The sequence below is a fragment of the Gekko japonicus genome, unplaced genomic scaffold (assembly GCF_001447785.1).
Source record: "Gekko japonicus isolate JY-2015 unplaced genomic scaffold, Gekko_japonicus_V1.1 scaffold256, whole genome shotgun sequence".
NCBI lineage: Eukaryota > Metazoa > Chordata > Lepidosauria > Squamata > Gekkonidae > Gekko > Gekko japonicus.
In genome coordinates this window covers 1034726-1049976 of record NW_015161412.1, presented here as the reverse complement: position 1 = coordinate 1049976, position 15251 = coordinate 1034726, and the positions used below count along the sequence as shown (strand labels likewise).

The following is a 15251-nucleotide window of genomic DNA, read 5'->3' as shown; positions in this document are numbered from 1 at the left end:
GGAAAAGCTGAAGCTTTGGGGATTTTCCATTCTAGCAAAGGTTAGAGAGGAGATCTTTTACTACCTGCCCCATAATATTAAAATTTAGAGCACCTAGTGAAGTTGATGGGGCAGTAGGCTTGGGACAGACAGAAAAAAGAAAGTACTCCTTCACTTAACAACTCATTAAGTTTCGGAATTCTCTGCCACAAGATGTTGGGAGGGCAGTTAACTTAGACGGCGTTTAAAAGTGAGTGTAGAAAGTCATCGAGGATTGGTCCATCAATCGCGAAGTCTGTTTCAATGTATCTGAAGAGGTGTGCATGCACACAGACGCTTATACCCAGAATTAAACTTTGTTGGTCTTAAAGGTACCACTGGACTCAAACTTTGTTCCATCAATGGCTATTAGTCATGATGGTTAAACAGAACCTGTATGTCCGGGATAGTGTACCTCTGAATACCAGTTGCGGGGGGGGGGGGCAGTTACAGATGGATATTTTGGCCTCTGTGCAATACTTGTGGGCACCTTGCTGGCCTCTGAGAAAACAAGTTGCAGGACTGGGTGAACTAGAGATGCTGGGTCCTCCCTGGCCATTGTTGGGAGATGGGGACCCAGGTTGGGAAAGATTCAGGTGGGGAAACTCCTGGAGATTTGGGGGTGGAGCCTGGGGAGGACAGGGACCTCAGCGAGGTACAGGACCATAGAGTCCCCACCCTCCAGAGCATCCGTTTTCTCCAGGAGAACTGATCTCTGTAATTCCCAGTCCCCACCTGGAGGTTGGCATCCCTAAGATGGACTGTTAGTCTGATCCTGTGTTCATATCTTTGGAACGGCCTGGGTGTTTCCGTGATTTGTAGAAGACCAGCATTCTTGGTAGACAGCCAGTTTACATAAGCGATGGTGCCTCAGGTTGAATTGCTCCTTCAGAAGTCATGTTGAGGCCTCCTTAAAGTGTTTCACGAAAGCAAATACGCTGTTCAGAAAGAGTCTTCTTTTGTTGCTTACCGGCAACAAGCCTCATTGCACCAGGAAGTGCTCCTGCGCAGACACCCTTCAAAATATTACTCTTACGCCCGGTTCCTGTTCACTGAAACGGGCTGTGCTGAGGATTCCCTGATGGCGTGCGGCCTGTCCTTGTCTGGATGGCCAGCTAGATAAATAAATAATGGTCTTAGCAAGGATGGTTTATCGCCTCTAACTCTAACCAAGTTGCAGCCGACTTGTGGCAAACCCCATAAGGTTTCCAAGGCAAGAGAAAAATGGAGGTGTTTTGCCATTTCCTGCTTCTAGGGCTTCCTTGGTGGTCTCCCATCCAAATGCTAACCAGGGCCAAGGCCTCCTTAGCTTTGCAGGTCTGAGAAGATCGGGCTAGCCTGGGCCATCCAGGCTCTTGCATTAGGAGTTATTAATAGAAATTGATATTGATCAGTGAGAGCCAGTTTGGTGTAGTGGTTAAGTGCGCGGACTCTAATCTGGGAGAACCGGGTTTGATTCCCCACGCCTCCACTTGCACCTGCTGGATGACCTTGGGCAAGCCGTAGTTCTGATAAGAGCTGTTCTTGAAAAAGAGCAGTCCCCGAAAGAGCTCTCTCAGCCCCACCCACCTCACAGGATGTCTGTTGTGGGGAGGGGAAGGGAAAGGAGTTTGTAAGCCGCTCTGAGACACCTTTGGGTAATGAAGGGCGGGGTATAAATCCAATCTCCTCTTCTTCTTCTTCTTCTTAAGTCCAAGTGGCTACAGTCTCTGGACAAGAATGCTTAACAGATGCTGAGCAGAGGCAAACCAGTCATTATTCAGAATCCAGTGGTGGAAGAACGCTTCAGCCTCTCCTGGACTTTCAGTAACAGACTCGATTATTGCAGTCCTTTAGTAGAACAAACTTTCAGAGACTCCAGTGAGAAACTGGACGGGGGCGGCGGCTGTGACTCTGCTTGGTGCGGAGAGGGCACTGAATCAGCCTCGTAGGAGCCCTGCTGGATTTGGCCAGCCAGTTTCCCTGGAGGGCTGACAGACAGGGTGTGGGGGCCAAGGCCTTCCCTGGTGTTGCTTCCTAACACTAATTCTCAGAGATTTGCAGCCTCAGAATAGGGGAGGTTATGAGCTGAGTGGGGCTTTGAACCTGGGTCTCTGAGGGCCAGCCTCTGCTGTACCACACTGGCGGTCGGTCAGCGAGAAGGCCGGTAATCGCCAGCTGGGTTTCCTGCAAGAGAGCTTGCCCACTGCTACCGACCTGCCCCTCCACAGCTGAGCTGCCTGAGGGTGTTATTTGAGAGCAGTCCCCGGCAGTGGCAAGAAGGCTGGGTCCCCGACAAGCCTGGCCCGCCCCCCTCATGAGTGTAGAAGGCGACTTGGAGTCCTTTGCAATAATCTCTAGACAGACGAGTCAATTATGGAATGGGAGGTAAATCTGAACATCACCGAAATGACACAGCTGGCTTGGTGAATCAGAGTTAGTGACTCAATACTCTGAGGATGCTGGCTCCTAGATCACTTGTTTAGAGCTCAACAGAAGTAGCCGCAGTTTTTTGGGGGTTTTTTTTGTTTTTGTTTTGTTTTACTCTTCTAATGCCGGGGTACTCCCAGAACATGGGCCTTAACCACTTTATCTGCTTGCGATTGCGAGGGCTTGTGAGAAGTGGTTCTCATTGCACTACCTTTCCAGTTCAGCAGCATTGTGTACACCCACTTTCACGGGTGGCTGAACCAAATAAGAGAACAGGTTCTCGGTGGTTTACTTTCAGTGCTGTCCGAGTCTCGTGTCCTCATTTCCTCCCCCTCCAGTGAAAACGCTGCAAGTTTTGCTTCCTTCGCCGGTTTTCCGCAGGATGAGTCGGCAAAAGTAGAAAACTCAGTGACAGTACAGTTTGTTTTTTCTCTTTCAAGAGCTGCAGTGTTGTCTCAGCTGCCCATTAATCTCTGGTCTGGCAGATGGGGCCACCCCAGCCCTAACGGAGATGGAGCCTGAAATAAAGAAATGCAAAGTGTGCCATATGTTAGTCTCTCCAAATGCTGCAAGAGTGTTTTAAGATGTGCCAGCTGCAAACCTAGGCATGCATACTTGAGAGGAAGCCCTACCAAACTCTGAATAAGCACGCATAAGGGTCGACTGCCAAGGGGGTGTGTAATAGTGAGTGTTGGACTTGGGGAGATGTAGATTCAAAGCCTAAACCACCTCGCAGGGCTGTTGTAAAAAAAACGGGGAGTGGAAAGCAATGTTCCCTCTAAGCTGTGGAGTCTTGTGAGCAAAAATTTTACTTTGTGAGCTACTGGCATTAAAGTTCTGAGCGAGCGATTTGGCTACTGCATAAATTAGTTTGCTCTGGAGCCATCCCTTCCTGAGCTAAAACAAAAATGTGTGAGCTGGAGGCTAAAAAAACTGTGAGCTGGCTCACACTAACTCAGCTTAGAGGGAACACTGGTGGAAAGCATAACTCCCCTGAGCTCCATGGGATAAAACTGATCTCAATAGATAGGCTTTTCAGTGACCACCCAGGACCCGACACAAACCACCTCTGTCTTTGCCACGTTCAGAACAAGAGAGATACGAGAAATGACTCTGCGAATGCACTTAAGTGATTTCTCCATTTTGCTTTTTTTTTTGAAACGTATGGGAAAACGTTGGGAGTTTTTAATGGCTTGGATTTTTCTGTCTGACACAACTTTATTTGCGTTCCCAGAGTTCTCGATTAAGTCCTTGATCGAAGAAAGGAGAGAATGGCTTTGAGAGTGGCCATACTGCTGGGCTGTATCCTGGGCATCAGCACCCTTCCCCTGGAGGACCCCGGAGATGGCGGCAAGCACTGGGTTCTCATCGTAGCCGGCTCGAATGGGTGGTATAACTACAGGCACCAGGTGAGAGCGCTTTGTGTTCAGGGAATGGAAGGCAGCTGTTGTGCTGGGTCCATGCCCCTCCTCTGTTTTATGTGTTTACGTAGTAGCCCGCCTTCCTCACAGGGACTCAAGGCAGATCACACATAAAACAGAGGTGTTCTGCCAGGCCTACATCTAACGACATCGGCTTCCCTTCCCCTGCTTTGCCCCGTTTTATTCTGTGCTAATTGAGCTGCGGTGGCTCAAGTGGTTAAGACGCTGAACTGCAGGCTGTGGAAGGTCAGTAGTTCAGCAGTTCGAGACCCGGGTGCCGCATGATGGAGTGAGCTCCCATCTCTAGTTCCAGCTCCTGCCAACCTAGCCGTTCGAAAGCAAGAAATTGCAAGTAGATAAATAGGGAGCACTTCGGTGGGAAGGTAACAGCGCTCCGTGCGCCTTGGTGTTTAGTCATGCCGGCCACGTGACCACGGAAACGTCTTCGGACAGCGCTGGCTCTTCGGCTTTGAAACGGAGATGAGCACCGCAACCCTAGAGTCGGATTCGACTGGCTTTCGAGCAAGGGAACCTTTACCTTTACCTTTACTGTTTGTGGCTTTTTGCCCACTTGCCCAGTATCGGGTTTCATCTTTGGGTAAGAAAGGAGTCTAATAAAGGGCCAGTATTAAAAACCTAGTTGAAACTTATAATATACAAAGCGACATGTATTTATTAGGAAGACAGTTATAAACATATAAGGGCCCATCTTTGGACACACATACAGATCGTACTTTTGGGAGCACGTTGTCAGCTATGCTGCCATAAGGGTTGGGGGTGGGATGCTTGCTTGCCCTGTGTACCAAGTACCGCTGCATTCCTTCTTCGCTTCTGTAACGCTTGCTTATTTATGGCCTTGCAGGTGGTGTGTGTTGTCTCGGATTTAGGGAACCGTGGGAGCACTTTCGGTTCTCAGCTTCGGCTCTAACGGCCTGGGGCTCCTTCTCCCGCGCATGGGAATGTGGCTAATTGGCCTAAGGAGGGGGGGGGTGCATACGAATACCCTATATCCCATTATGCTTGTACGGGCGACGCCATTCTTAACAGTGACTTTGTTACTGCATCTATAGCTCTGCAATAAAGTATAACCTTTCTGATAAGCATGTACTCAGTTGTTTGGCTGTGGAACCTGACAGACATACTAATTTGCACCTGACCGCCATCCTGAGTTGTATCATCTGATGTTTCTGTAGGCTTTTAATACTGCATAGTTATGTTTTAATTGTTTTAAATTAGTTGTGTATATTGTTGTAACTCGCCCTGAGCCCTGTGGGCTAGAAATCCAATTAATTAATTAATTAAACATAGTGATTCAGTGCTATCAGAAAAATGGGGCATTCACCCTGACCTGGATAACCCAGGTAAGCCCAGTTTCATCAGATCTTGGAATCTAAGCAGGGTTGACTCTGGCAAGTACTTGGATGGGAGACCTCCTTGGAATACCAGAGGCAGGAGGCGGGGGCAGGCTTTATTCAGCCACCTCTCTGAATATCCTCCAGGCCCCCAGCAGGGGTCAGTCTCCAGAGCTCACTGTAACTTCCAGGTGCACACACACTCATACACACTCACAGATGCACATATAAAAAAGAAAAATGGGGCATTCAATAACCAATACATTAGGATTTTTAGACGTCTCGTACTACCAGAGAAAACTGAAGCATAGCATGAGTATTCATGTGACACAGAAATTACATAAATAGGATCCTACTTACAATAAACTATACCTAGCTGTAGACCAACAGTCCCTAATGATTTATCCAGGTGAGTTTGTAAAACCATTTTGTGCAGTGCAGCCCTGTTACCTGCTCAGAAAAGCAAATGTAGCAGTGCTACTTTATGATGTAAAGTGGCATACAGAACATGAGGTTGCAAAATGTATGGACTCCTCCAAAAACAAATGGTGACTCTTGCGGATCAGCCGGTCACCTTTGCAGTTCAGCATTTGCTCAGTTCTCCCACGTAGCCATGGAAAAGCACCGTCTGATGCAAAAGTTCTTTGCAGCAGCCTACTTGCAGGCATGTAGTGCTGAAGTGCATTGGTGGTGGGCATGCATATGTAAATCACACATAAGAACTTGGGCTAGTCATTCAGTATCTGATTGACAAGTTGATAATTGCATTACCTGAGTGACGACATCTCAGGTGCTTCTGGATCCAGCCAGATTCTCAGAGGTCATCTCTAACTAGAAGCATTTTCTGACAGCCAAGCCGTCTGGACGAGCTACTCCCTGTTGTGGCAGAGTTGTGTATGTGTCGGCGATGGGGTAGCTAATAGTGTCGGGGGGGGGGGGTTTCTCCTTCTATGGTGATTTAAGCCACCATTGGAACCAAGTGCTGGTGTCTTCCCATTGAAAGTGGACTCCTGGTGCCCTCTCTTTAAAAAGTCTAGTAAAACTTGAGGTTTAAAATGTATGATCTCACACAGAACTTGAGGTTTAAAATATATTATCTCATGCCCAGTTCCTTTCCTTTCAGTCTGGAAACCTTTGACTACCTGCAGCCAACTGAGTGTTGTCTTGGATGTAAGACTCCTTAATTAAACAAAAGGAATTGTAAGCCCTTCCAACAGTGAACTTAGAAACCTCTTTTCAATTAAATATGTTTCTTAGTGGGTCATTCTTGCATCAGTGTAGGTGTGGGCACAGAACAGAACATCTAAGGGCCCTGACCTGATTAAAAACACTTTAGAGAATCATACACATCTTAATGGATTTTGATGCCTCAAATCTGCATGCATTTGTATACGAATAAAAATCATGGCTCCAAAGAAAATGACATGTTGAGATGATGTTACACAGTGGGTGCCATCTGTAGAAGAGGCTTTCCCTGCTATCTAAGAGGTAAGAGGGAATGCCTCTTCTAAAATGGCAGCTGCCACCCAAAGTTTTTGTAAGTACTTACAAAAGTATTAAACATTTTTTAAAAAATTGCTTCCTAATTATATAGAGCCTCTCTTACATTTCTGGATCAGTTAATCTAACCATTTAAGTTTACTGACAGTGGAATCTATGCATGCTAGCTCAGAAGTGTATTATGTTTGCCGGGTCTTACTCATGGGAAAGTATGGACATGTCTGCGGCCTTAATGTCGCATTCATTTTGCTTTGGCTGCCAGTGGAGGCTTTTTTGGTTCTGTGTTGGGCATGCTGTATTGTAGTGGAAGGTTACTATGGCTCTGTGCTGTAGGAATACTTCACAACCACCATCTTGTTTTGTAGCACTTTTGCTGCCTGACTCATGAGATGTTTAGGTCTTCCACTCCTACCCCTTTGCGGACAAGCAGAGTGGATCAAAATTGGACTGCGCTGCAATTCTTGAGCGACCTGCAAAAAGGTGGTGAATTTACTGCAAGCAGTTTGGGCCAAGAAGAGACAAGTGTGCTTAGAAACAGATGTTAGAGGATGAAAATCACTGGGTGTGAGGAGGAGGAGGAAGTGTAGAGTGCATTAGGTAAGCTCTGCATGCGAAGAGAGATTGCGACACCAGAATGTTAATAGCAACCTGCCTCTTTGTCTTCTGAGGTGTTTCACAATAAGGACACTCAGGGTTGTTCTTGGCCAGAATCCTCAGAGTGGCCGGTTTATGAGATATCAATTCTCATGCAAATTAGACTGGGTTCAAACAAACAGGCCTAATGAAAGTCCTGTTCCCCCTGTTTTTAAATAAATGAGGGTAATTTCTCAATACCTGAGTCTTTATGTCCCAGTCAGAAGGTGGGAGGATGCTCCAAAGAAAGGAGTCAGGGTACAGAGGTACAATACAAATTATAATCAGCTTGATTAGAGCAGCAGAGAAATGCTTCGGGACAGAAGGTTGGCTCTGTAATGAGATAAGATTCCTGTATCTTTATTCGGACCTGATGTGGGCTGGGTGTGTTCATTTTTCTGAATTTGTGAATAAATTCAAGTTCAGCAATCTCACATTGTAATTTCTCCGTTCTAAGCCTTCGTCTCCCGTGCTCAAAGGGTGTGGGTGAAACTGGAGAGCTGGTAACGACCACCTGGGTTCCCTCTGTTGGAACCTTCTGACAAGCCTACTGTTCATCTTCTTCCTTGTCAGCTTCTGTTGCTTCTGTTGCTTCAGAGCTGGCTACACAGGACTCCTCTTCTCCTGAAGAGTCCTTACCTCCTGAGGAGTCTTTCCCTCCTGACTGACTCAGAACACATGACTGCCCACTGAAACAGTCCTCATGCAGTTACTGTAAGATGATGGATGGTGTGCAGTACACTTGTCAGGGTTCCACAATTGCTTTGAGTGTGAAGCTGGGTTCTGCACATACAAGCAGCCAGATGATTTGCTAATGAACAAGTAAATATTTTAAGGAGAATTAAAAGGGGGGGAGGAGTGTCCTGTGCTGCATACAAGAAATTTAAAGGTAAACCAATAAAGAAAACTCCTGTGTCTTTCAGGCTGATGTATGTCACGCTTATCAGATCGTGCACCGGAATGGGATTCCTGATGAACAGATTGTCGTTATGATGTATGACGACATTGCTTATGATAGCGAGTAAGTATTGGATTCAGCAGGGAAACAGAATTCCAATGGTCCCTTATTAACTTTGCCGTTGTCCAGGAAGTCTCAAGTCACAAGACAGCTGAGGTACTTTGGAGAGCACTGTGTCCAGGAAATGTGACTCGCTGTTGCAATAGGCTCATTGGTAGATTTCAGAGCAGGCTTTGTCATTCAAAAGCATACTCTTCACTACTTACCATTGTGGTTATTCACAGAAAGAGAGATTCCCTGTGGTCAGGTCTATGGGCTGAGAACTGGAGGAAGGGAGGAGTCTGTACCTTAGCAGTGGATCATGCCCTGTGTAAATAGTGTCCCAAATTCAGTCCCTGCCAAATCCAGTGACTGACTCTCAGGTCTACTGCTAGAGCAGTGGTCTGTCAAGATCAGTATTGTCTACTCTGCCAGTGGCTCTCTGGGGTTTCAGGCAGAGGTCTTCTGTGTCACCTCCTACCCCATCCCTCCCATCCCTTTCACTAGAGATGCCGGGGATTGAATTTAGGACCTTCAGGCATGGAAAACAAGTGCTCTCCCATTGAGCTTTGGCTCGGATCAATGAATGGTCTGACTAGGTCTAAGGTGGCTTCATATGTTCAGATCAGGTGTCGCTGGAGGTACGAACCCACTGAAACATGATACTTTTTTGTTCCTGGCTATTGCTTATGTTTGGCCTTACATTGTAGAACTCAGGTTTTTGCTGTGAGTAACTACCGGTCATCTGATGAACTTACTAGAATTGGTACCCCTGAAACCTGCGGCACATACCCTGAATGGGTGACGTGTAATTTTTAAAGAAGTGTGTAATTGATTCATATGTTCCAGTTCTCCTGGGTTCAGTATCCTGCTCTTGCATGTATCTGAACTTTGTTTATGTGTCAAGCAGAGGTCTTGGCTGGGGAATAGGATCTTGGCTGGGGACACAGCTTATTTCAGGGACTTAGCATAACAAAAAAATCTTTCTTTCCATCAGAGTTGATGGTATATAGTGTGAAACCTTCAGGACAGTGTGATCAAGGGCATGAATGAAACTTCAGAATACAGGGATAGCCTTCCTGGAATTCTGTGGAGAAGCTAGGATAGAAATCTGAATGGCATTTTAAGTGCATAAAGCCCTGTGCATGGCACTTCACTTTCTGGCTTAGTGTGTTCTTAATTAGTTTTGCATGTATGTGAGTATGTATGCTAAGTCCAGATGTCTGGTGACCACTCAGTTTAAAGGTCATGATCTAAATCCATCTAAGACAGAGGTCCTGTACCTGAGTCACGGGGGACTGAGTCAGGGAATCGGGCTCCCAAACTTTGATGGGGCTCCATTGGTGCCAGCGTGGAGGGTGAAGAGTCTGGGGGTGCTCCTGGATGCCTCCCTTTTTATGGAGGCCCGGGCCACTGCCAGGTTGGCCTTTTTTCACCTGAAGCAGATCAGGCCGTTGGCCCCTCATCTCACCCCACGAGACGTAGCTACAGTGACCCATGCAATGGTCCCTTCCAGACTGGACTGTTGCAACTCCCTCTACGTGGGGCCGCCCTTGATTCTGCTCCAGAAGTTGCAGTTAGTGCAGAATGCGGCAGCACAGGTGTTGACGACGACGCCCGTGTAGGCTCGCATCCACCCAGTGCCGTGTGAACTGCTCTGACTGCCTATTGAATTCCAGATCTGTTTCAAGGTGCTGCTGCTTACCTTTAAAGCCCTATACAGACGAGGGCTAGCATACCTTCAGGACTGCCTCTCCCCATATGAGCCCTGGAGGACACTGAGGTCTATGAATCAACATCTTCTAGCAGTCCCCGGCCCCCGGGATGTCCAGCTGGCCTCAACCAGGGCCAGGGCCTTTTCTGCCCTGGCCCCCACCTGGTGGAATGAGCTCCCGTACAAGATCAGGGCCCTGCAGAATCTATTACAATTCTGCAGGGCCTGCAAGACAGAGCTCTTCCACCGGGCCTTTGGTTGAGGCAGCGAATGCCCCTTTTCCCTCCTGGCTATCTCCCCTCCAGTGGCCTGGATTTTAACATCAGTACTGCTGAATTGACATCAGTGGCAGGCATCTTAATATCAGTATTGCTAAATTGACTTCAGAACTAGCTTGTTTGCACGGTGTTTTATTGTTTTACTGTTTTAATTGTTAATTAATTGTTGTTTTAATGGTATTGTATTGAGATTGTTGTCAACCACCCTGAGCCTGTCCACAGGGAGGGCGGCATATACATCAAATACGTAAACAAATAAATAAGATGGCAGTGCAGTTGATTGGCTTAGAATTTGAAAATAAATAAAGGGGTGGGGTTGGCATTGGTATTTAATACTTCTGTCCTTTCCCAACTCCAGGAATCCAACCCCAGGAATAATCATCAACAGACCCAATGGCACAGATGTATACAAAGGAGTGCTAAAGGACTACACAGGGAAGGTAGGGGTCGTTTTTCTTAACTCAGCGACCCAGGAATGAGGTTCGCTTTCCATACTCCAAAAAATAAGTTTTAACCCTTTGTAGCAACAAGTCATAAGATGTTAAAATGTTTTTGTTGTTCAGTCGCACAGTCGAGTCCAACTCTTTGCGACCCCAAGACCAGATCATGCCACGCCTTGCTGTCTTCCGCCATCCTCTGACGTTGGCTCAATTTCATGTTCATTGTATCTATGACACTGTCTAACCATCTCATCCTTTGCCGTCCCCGTCTTCTTTGACCTTCAATCCTTCCCAGCATCAGGGTCTTCTCCAGTGAGTGCTCCCTTCTCATTTGGTGGCCAAAGTATTTGAGCTTCAGTTTCATTATCTGGCCTTCCAGGGAACAGTCAGGGTTGATTTCTTTTTGGATTGACTGATTTGATCTTCTTGCAGTCCAAGGGACTCTCAAGAGTCTTCTCCAGCACCATAGTTCAAAAGAATCTATTCTTCGGCGCTCGGCCTTCCTTATAGTCCAACTCTCGCAGCCATACATGACTACTGGGAATACCATTGCTTTGACCATGCGGACTTTTGTTGGCAGGGTGATGTCTCTACTTTTTATCATGCTGTTTAGGTTCACCATCGCTTTCCTCCCAAGGAGCAGGCGTCCTTTAATTTCATGGCTGCTGTTAAAATGTAGTGCAGCATAAAACAGTACAATACTCAAAACTTCATACTGATCACCAGCTTGACAGTAGATCCCGTGACTCTCCATAGATTCCTTCCTGAGTTTTTGGGTCTTGCACAGTGAATCTTCCTACTCTGAACATGTAACGATCAGGAAGTAAAGACTTGATCTTGCACATTAAGCCTCTGTTGTCCCTTCCCTTCTGTCACCTCTTCCTTCTGCATGTGTACACCCAGTTTATAATACTAAAAGCAATCTGCACACTATAAATCTTTTGAAAATCTTTTAAAATATATTAAACCAAGAGTGCTTTATAAATGCACTGCTCCCTCGAATCCAACAAAAGACTGCCATTCCAGAATCCTAGGTCTGTTTACTTTCTTAAATGAATATAAAAACATAAGAAGAGCTCTGCTGGATCAGTCCAATGGTCCATTTAGTCCAGCATCCTTTCTCACACAGTGGCCAGCCAGTTCCTCTGGATAGCCAACAACAGGGCTTAGAGGCTGAGGCATTCCCCTGTGGTTGCCTCCTGGCTCTGAGATTCAGAGGCTTAGTGTCTCTGAATGTGGAGGTTCCCCTCAGTCACCAGGGCTAGTAGCCATTGATAGACTTATTCTCCATGAATCTATGTACCGTAATCCCCTTTTAAAGCGGTTTATTTCTGTCGCCACCACTACATCCTCCGGCAGCAAATTTCACATTTTAATCACTCTCTGTGTGAAGTAGTATTTCCTTTTGTCCGTCCTGAATATACTGCCCATCACTGGATGCCCTCAAGTTCTAGTATTTTGAGAGCGGGAGAAAAATTTCCCTTAGTCAGCTGTCTCCACCCCGTGCATAATTTTATAAACCTCTGTCACGTCTCTCCGCTTAGTCATCCCTCGTCTTAACTGAAAAGTCCCAGACCTCTTCAGCCTTTCCTCACAGGGAAGGTGCTCCGACTCCCTAATCCTCTTGGTTGCCCTCCCCTGTCCTTTTTCCGGCTCTGCAATGTCCTTTTGGAGATACAGTGGCCAGAACTGTATGCAGTATTCCAAATGAGGCCGTACCATAGATCTGTACAGGGACACTACCAGGGCTATTTTTGGGCAGGAACGCACAGGAACGGAGTTCTGGCTGGCTCCTGAGTTGGCCACGTCCAGCAGGAACGCATTAGGATTGGCTACATTAGGGGTGTGTGGCCTAACATGCAAAGGAGTTCCTGCTACAAAAAAAAGCCCTGGGTTTTGACAACAAAGTAAACAGAATAAGCAGCAAAAGGTGGGTGTGGCTGGATGACCACACTTCTGGTAACATGGGGGTGTGGCCTAATATTTATTCATTTATTTTATGACATTTGTTCCCCGCCCTCCCCGCAAGCGGGCTCAGGGAGGCTTACATAAGGCACCAAGTGCGTTCGACATACACATTATATGATACAAAGTACAGAGTTAAAACAATTTAAAACAGCTTAAAATCAGTTCAGCGGATGCACATATGACTCCTAACATGACTTAATATGCTAATGAGTGTCTGCTGTTGGGTGTGGCCTATTATTCTAATGAGTTCCTGCTGGGCTTTTTCTACAAAAAAAACCCCTGGGCACTACAATATCGGCCATTTTATTCTCAAGCCCTTTCCTGTAATCCCTGACATAGAGTTTGCCTTTTTCACCACTTTCACCACTCAGCAGGTTCAGACCCCATTAGCCAATACTTGAAGCTGGGGGTTTTTTTGTGCCCGTGTGCATCCCCCTACAGTTACCAACACTGAACTTCATTTGCCACAGTGTCTCCCACCCTCCCAGTTTGTGGAGGTCCTCTTGACACTCTTCACAGTCAGCCTTGGGTTTTCGCCATCTTGAATAATTCTGTGTCATTTGTAAACATGGCCACTATACGACACTATACGATCTCGTTCCAAATCACTGATGAATAAATTAAATAGTACCGGCCCTAATACCAATTCTTGTGGGACCCCACTGCTTACTTCCTTCCATTGTGAGAATTGTCCATTGATTCCTACCCTTTGCTTCCTTTCATTTAACCACATTAATCCATAAGAAAACCCATCCTCTTACCTTATGGCTGCTAAATTGACTTAGGGATCATGGGTGAGGCACCTTGTCAAAAGCCTTTTGAAAGTCCAGGTATATAATGTCACCATTGTCTACATGCTTGTTCACTTTCTCAAAGCGACTTCCTGGAACTGAAAAACAAAGGCCTCCGAATTAAAGGTAAACATAATTCATCGAGCTCAACAATTTTGGATTACTGCCACACCACATAATTGTAGCAAAAAGCTATGCAGTGAACAAGAGATTCAGCCCTTCCCAGAATCTAGATTTATACTGCATATAATAATATCCATGTTTTATTAGGTACCATGTGGAGCTATTAGTATCATTTAGTCACACATCTGTCTAGGAGTATGCTTTTGAAACCTCTTACTAAAATCTTCTCCTCAACTGAAAAGGAGTCCCTACTCTTCTTCAGTTTATTTATTTCAAATACTTATGTCCTATGCTCTCCAAGAAATATTAAAATGGCATTTTGCAAAAACAATAAACACAGCGGCCTAGATCAGTTGGAATATATCCCACCCTGCGGGTAGAAGGACACCTTTATCTCTTAGATTATGATCACAGCAGCCTTCGGCTATTATCAGTTAAAAAATCTCAATACCCCTTGAATGTTATCAGATCCTGGTAATCCCATTCTGTCCTTGCAGACAAGCTGCATGGCAGGCCAGAATTAACCCTTAGTATTGATGGGAAGCTATGGCTGAACAATTACGGCTTCCCTAAGGATGTCCCGTGAATTCAGCCCTTGGCTGCTTGAACCAGAGACATCCAGCTCATAGCTTATGCTCCTTACCACTGTGCCACACCAGCAGTGTGCTTTTAATATGTCTCTGGCTGAGTGGTACTAAAGGGGTGGATTTTGGTATGGAATCCTTTCCACATTCAGTCAGATCCAGTGGCTCCCTTCTGCTAAGACCACCTCTGATTGAGTCCTTTGATCCAGCCTGTTGACTCCTCTGCCAAGGATTCCCATTGCTATTTCTGCAGAAACGTGGCAGATTACAGAGGCTTTGGAAGTATGCTTGTGTTTCAGTTCAAGGGACTTTCTGGCAGGACCTCTTTGGAACACTGTCTCAGCATGACTAGAAATGCCCACTATTCTTCTGTGTCTGCACATTACCGGGGTTGTCTGCCGTGGTGATTTGGCTGCCTCCCAGGGAATGTTTCTACCATGACCTGTTCTCTCATTGAGCAGCCCTTATTAAGCTTCTGAGGTTCCCCCAGACGGATGTTGCAAACTATGGTTCTTTGACTAGCCAGTGCCCAGACCTCTTCAGCCGAGAGAAGGGTAATGTTTCTCCCATGTTTCGATCTCAATTCTCTCCCAACTTGTAGGATGTTACACCAGAAAATTTCCTTGCTGTTCTGAGAGGTGATGCTGCAGCAGTGAAGAAAGCAGGATCAGGAAAAGTGCTAAAAAGGTAAATGGGAATGATGTTCAGATGGAGAGAATGCAAAGGAGACTTCTTGTTAGCATTAGAGCCGACACAAAACTAGAGTTGAGATGACAGGAGACTCAGCAAACTTAACTTTTTGTCTCTTTGCAGTGGTCCTAAGGATCATATATTTGTCTTTTTCACCGACCATGGAGCTCCTGGACTTCTGGCTTTCCCATCTGATGACGTAAGCATCCCCCCCCCCCCCCTCTCCAGTTTCTATAAGACCTTAATGCTTAATTTGTTTATGAGCCTAAAACCGGTATTATTATAACATGATTTGCTATCCTTTGGGAACACTTCCTATAGTAATTACAATCA

At 46.1% G+C, this 15251-nt stretch overlaps 1 protein-coding gene across 1 annotated transcript in view; it reads left to right on the top strand.

Annotated features, from left to right (window-relative positions):
* Nucleotides 1–15251, top strand: part of LGMN (legumain) — a 46863-nt gene that overhangs the window by 15569 nt on the left and 16043 nt on the right. The window contains exons 2-6 of the mRNA XM_015427166.1: nucleotides 3662–3836; nucleotides 8257–8354; nucleotides 10681–10762; nucleotides 14830–14915; nucleotides 15042–15117. Coding sequence (XP_015282652.1) covers nucleotides 3699–3836; nucleotides 8257–8354; nucleotides 10681–10762; nucleotides 14830–14915; nucleotides 15042–15117 — 480 coding nt within the window. The 5' untranslated portion in view covers nucleotides 3662–3698. The remainder of the gene's footprint in view (nucleotides 1–3661; nucleotides 3837–8256; nucleotides 8355–10680; nucleotides 10763–14829; nucleotides 14916–15041; nucleotides 15118–15251) is intronic.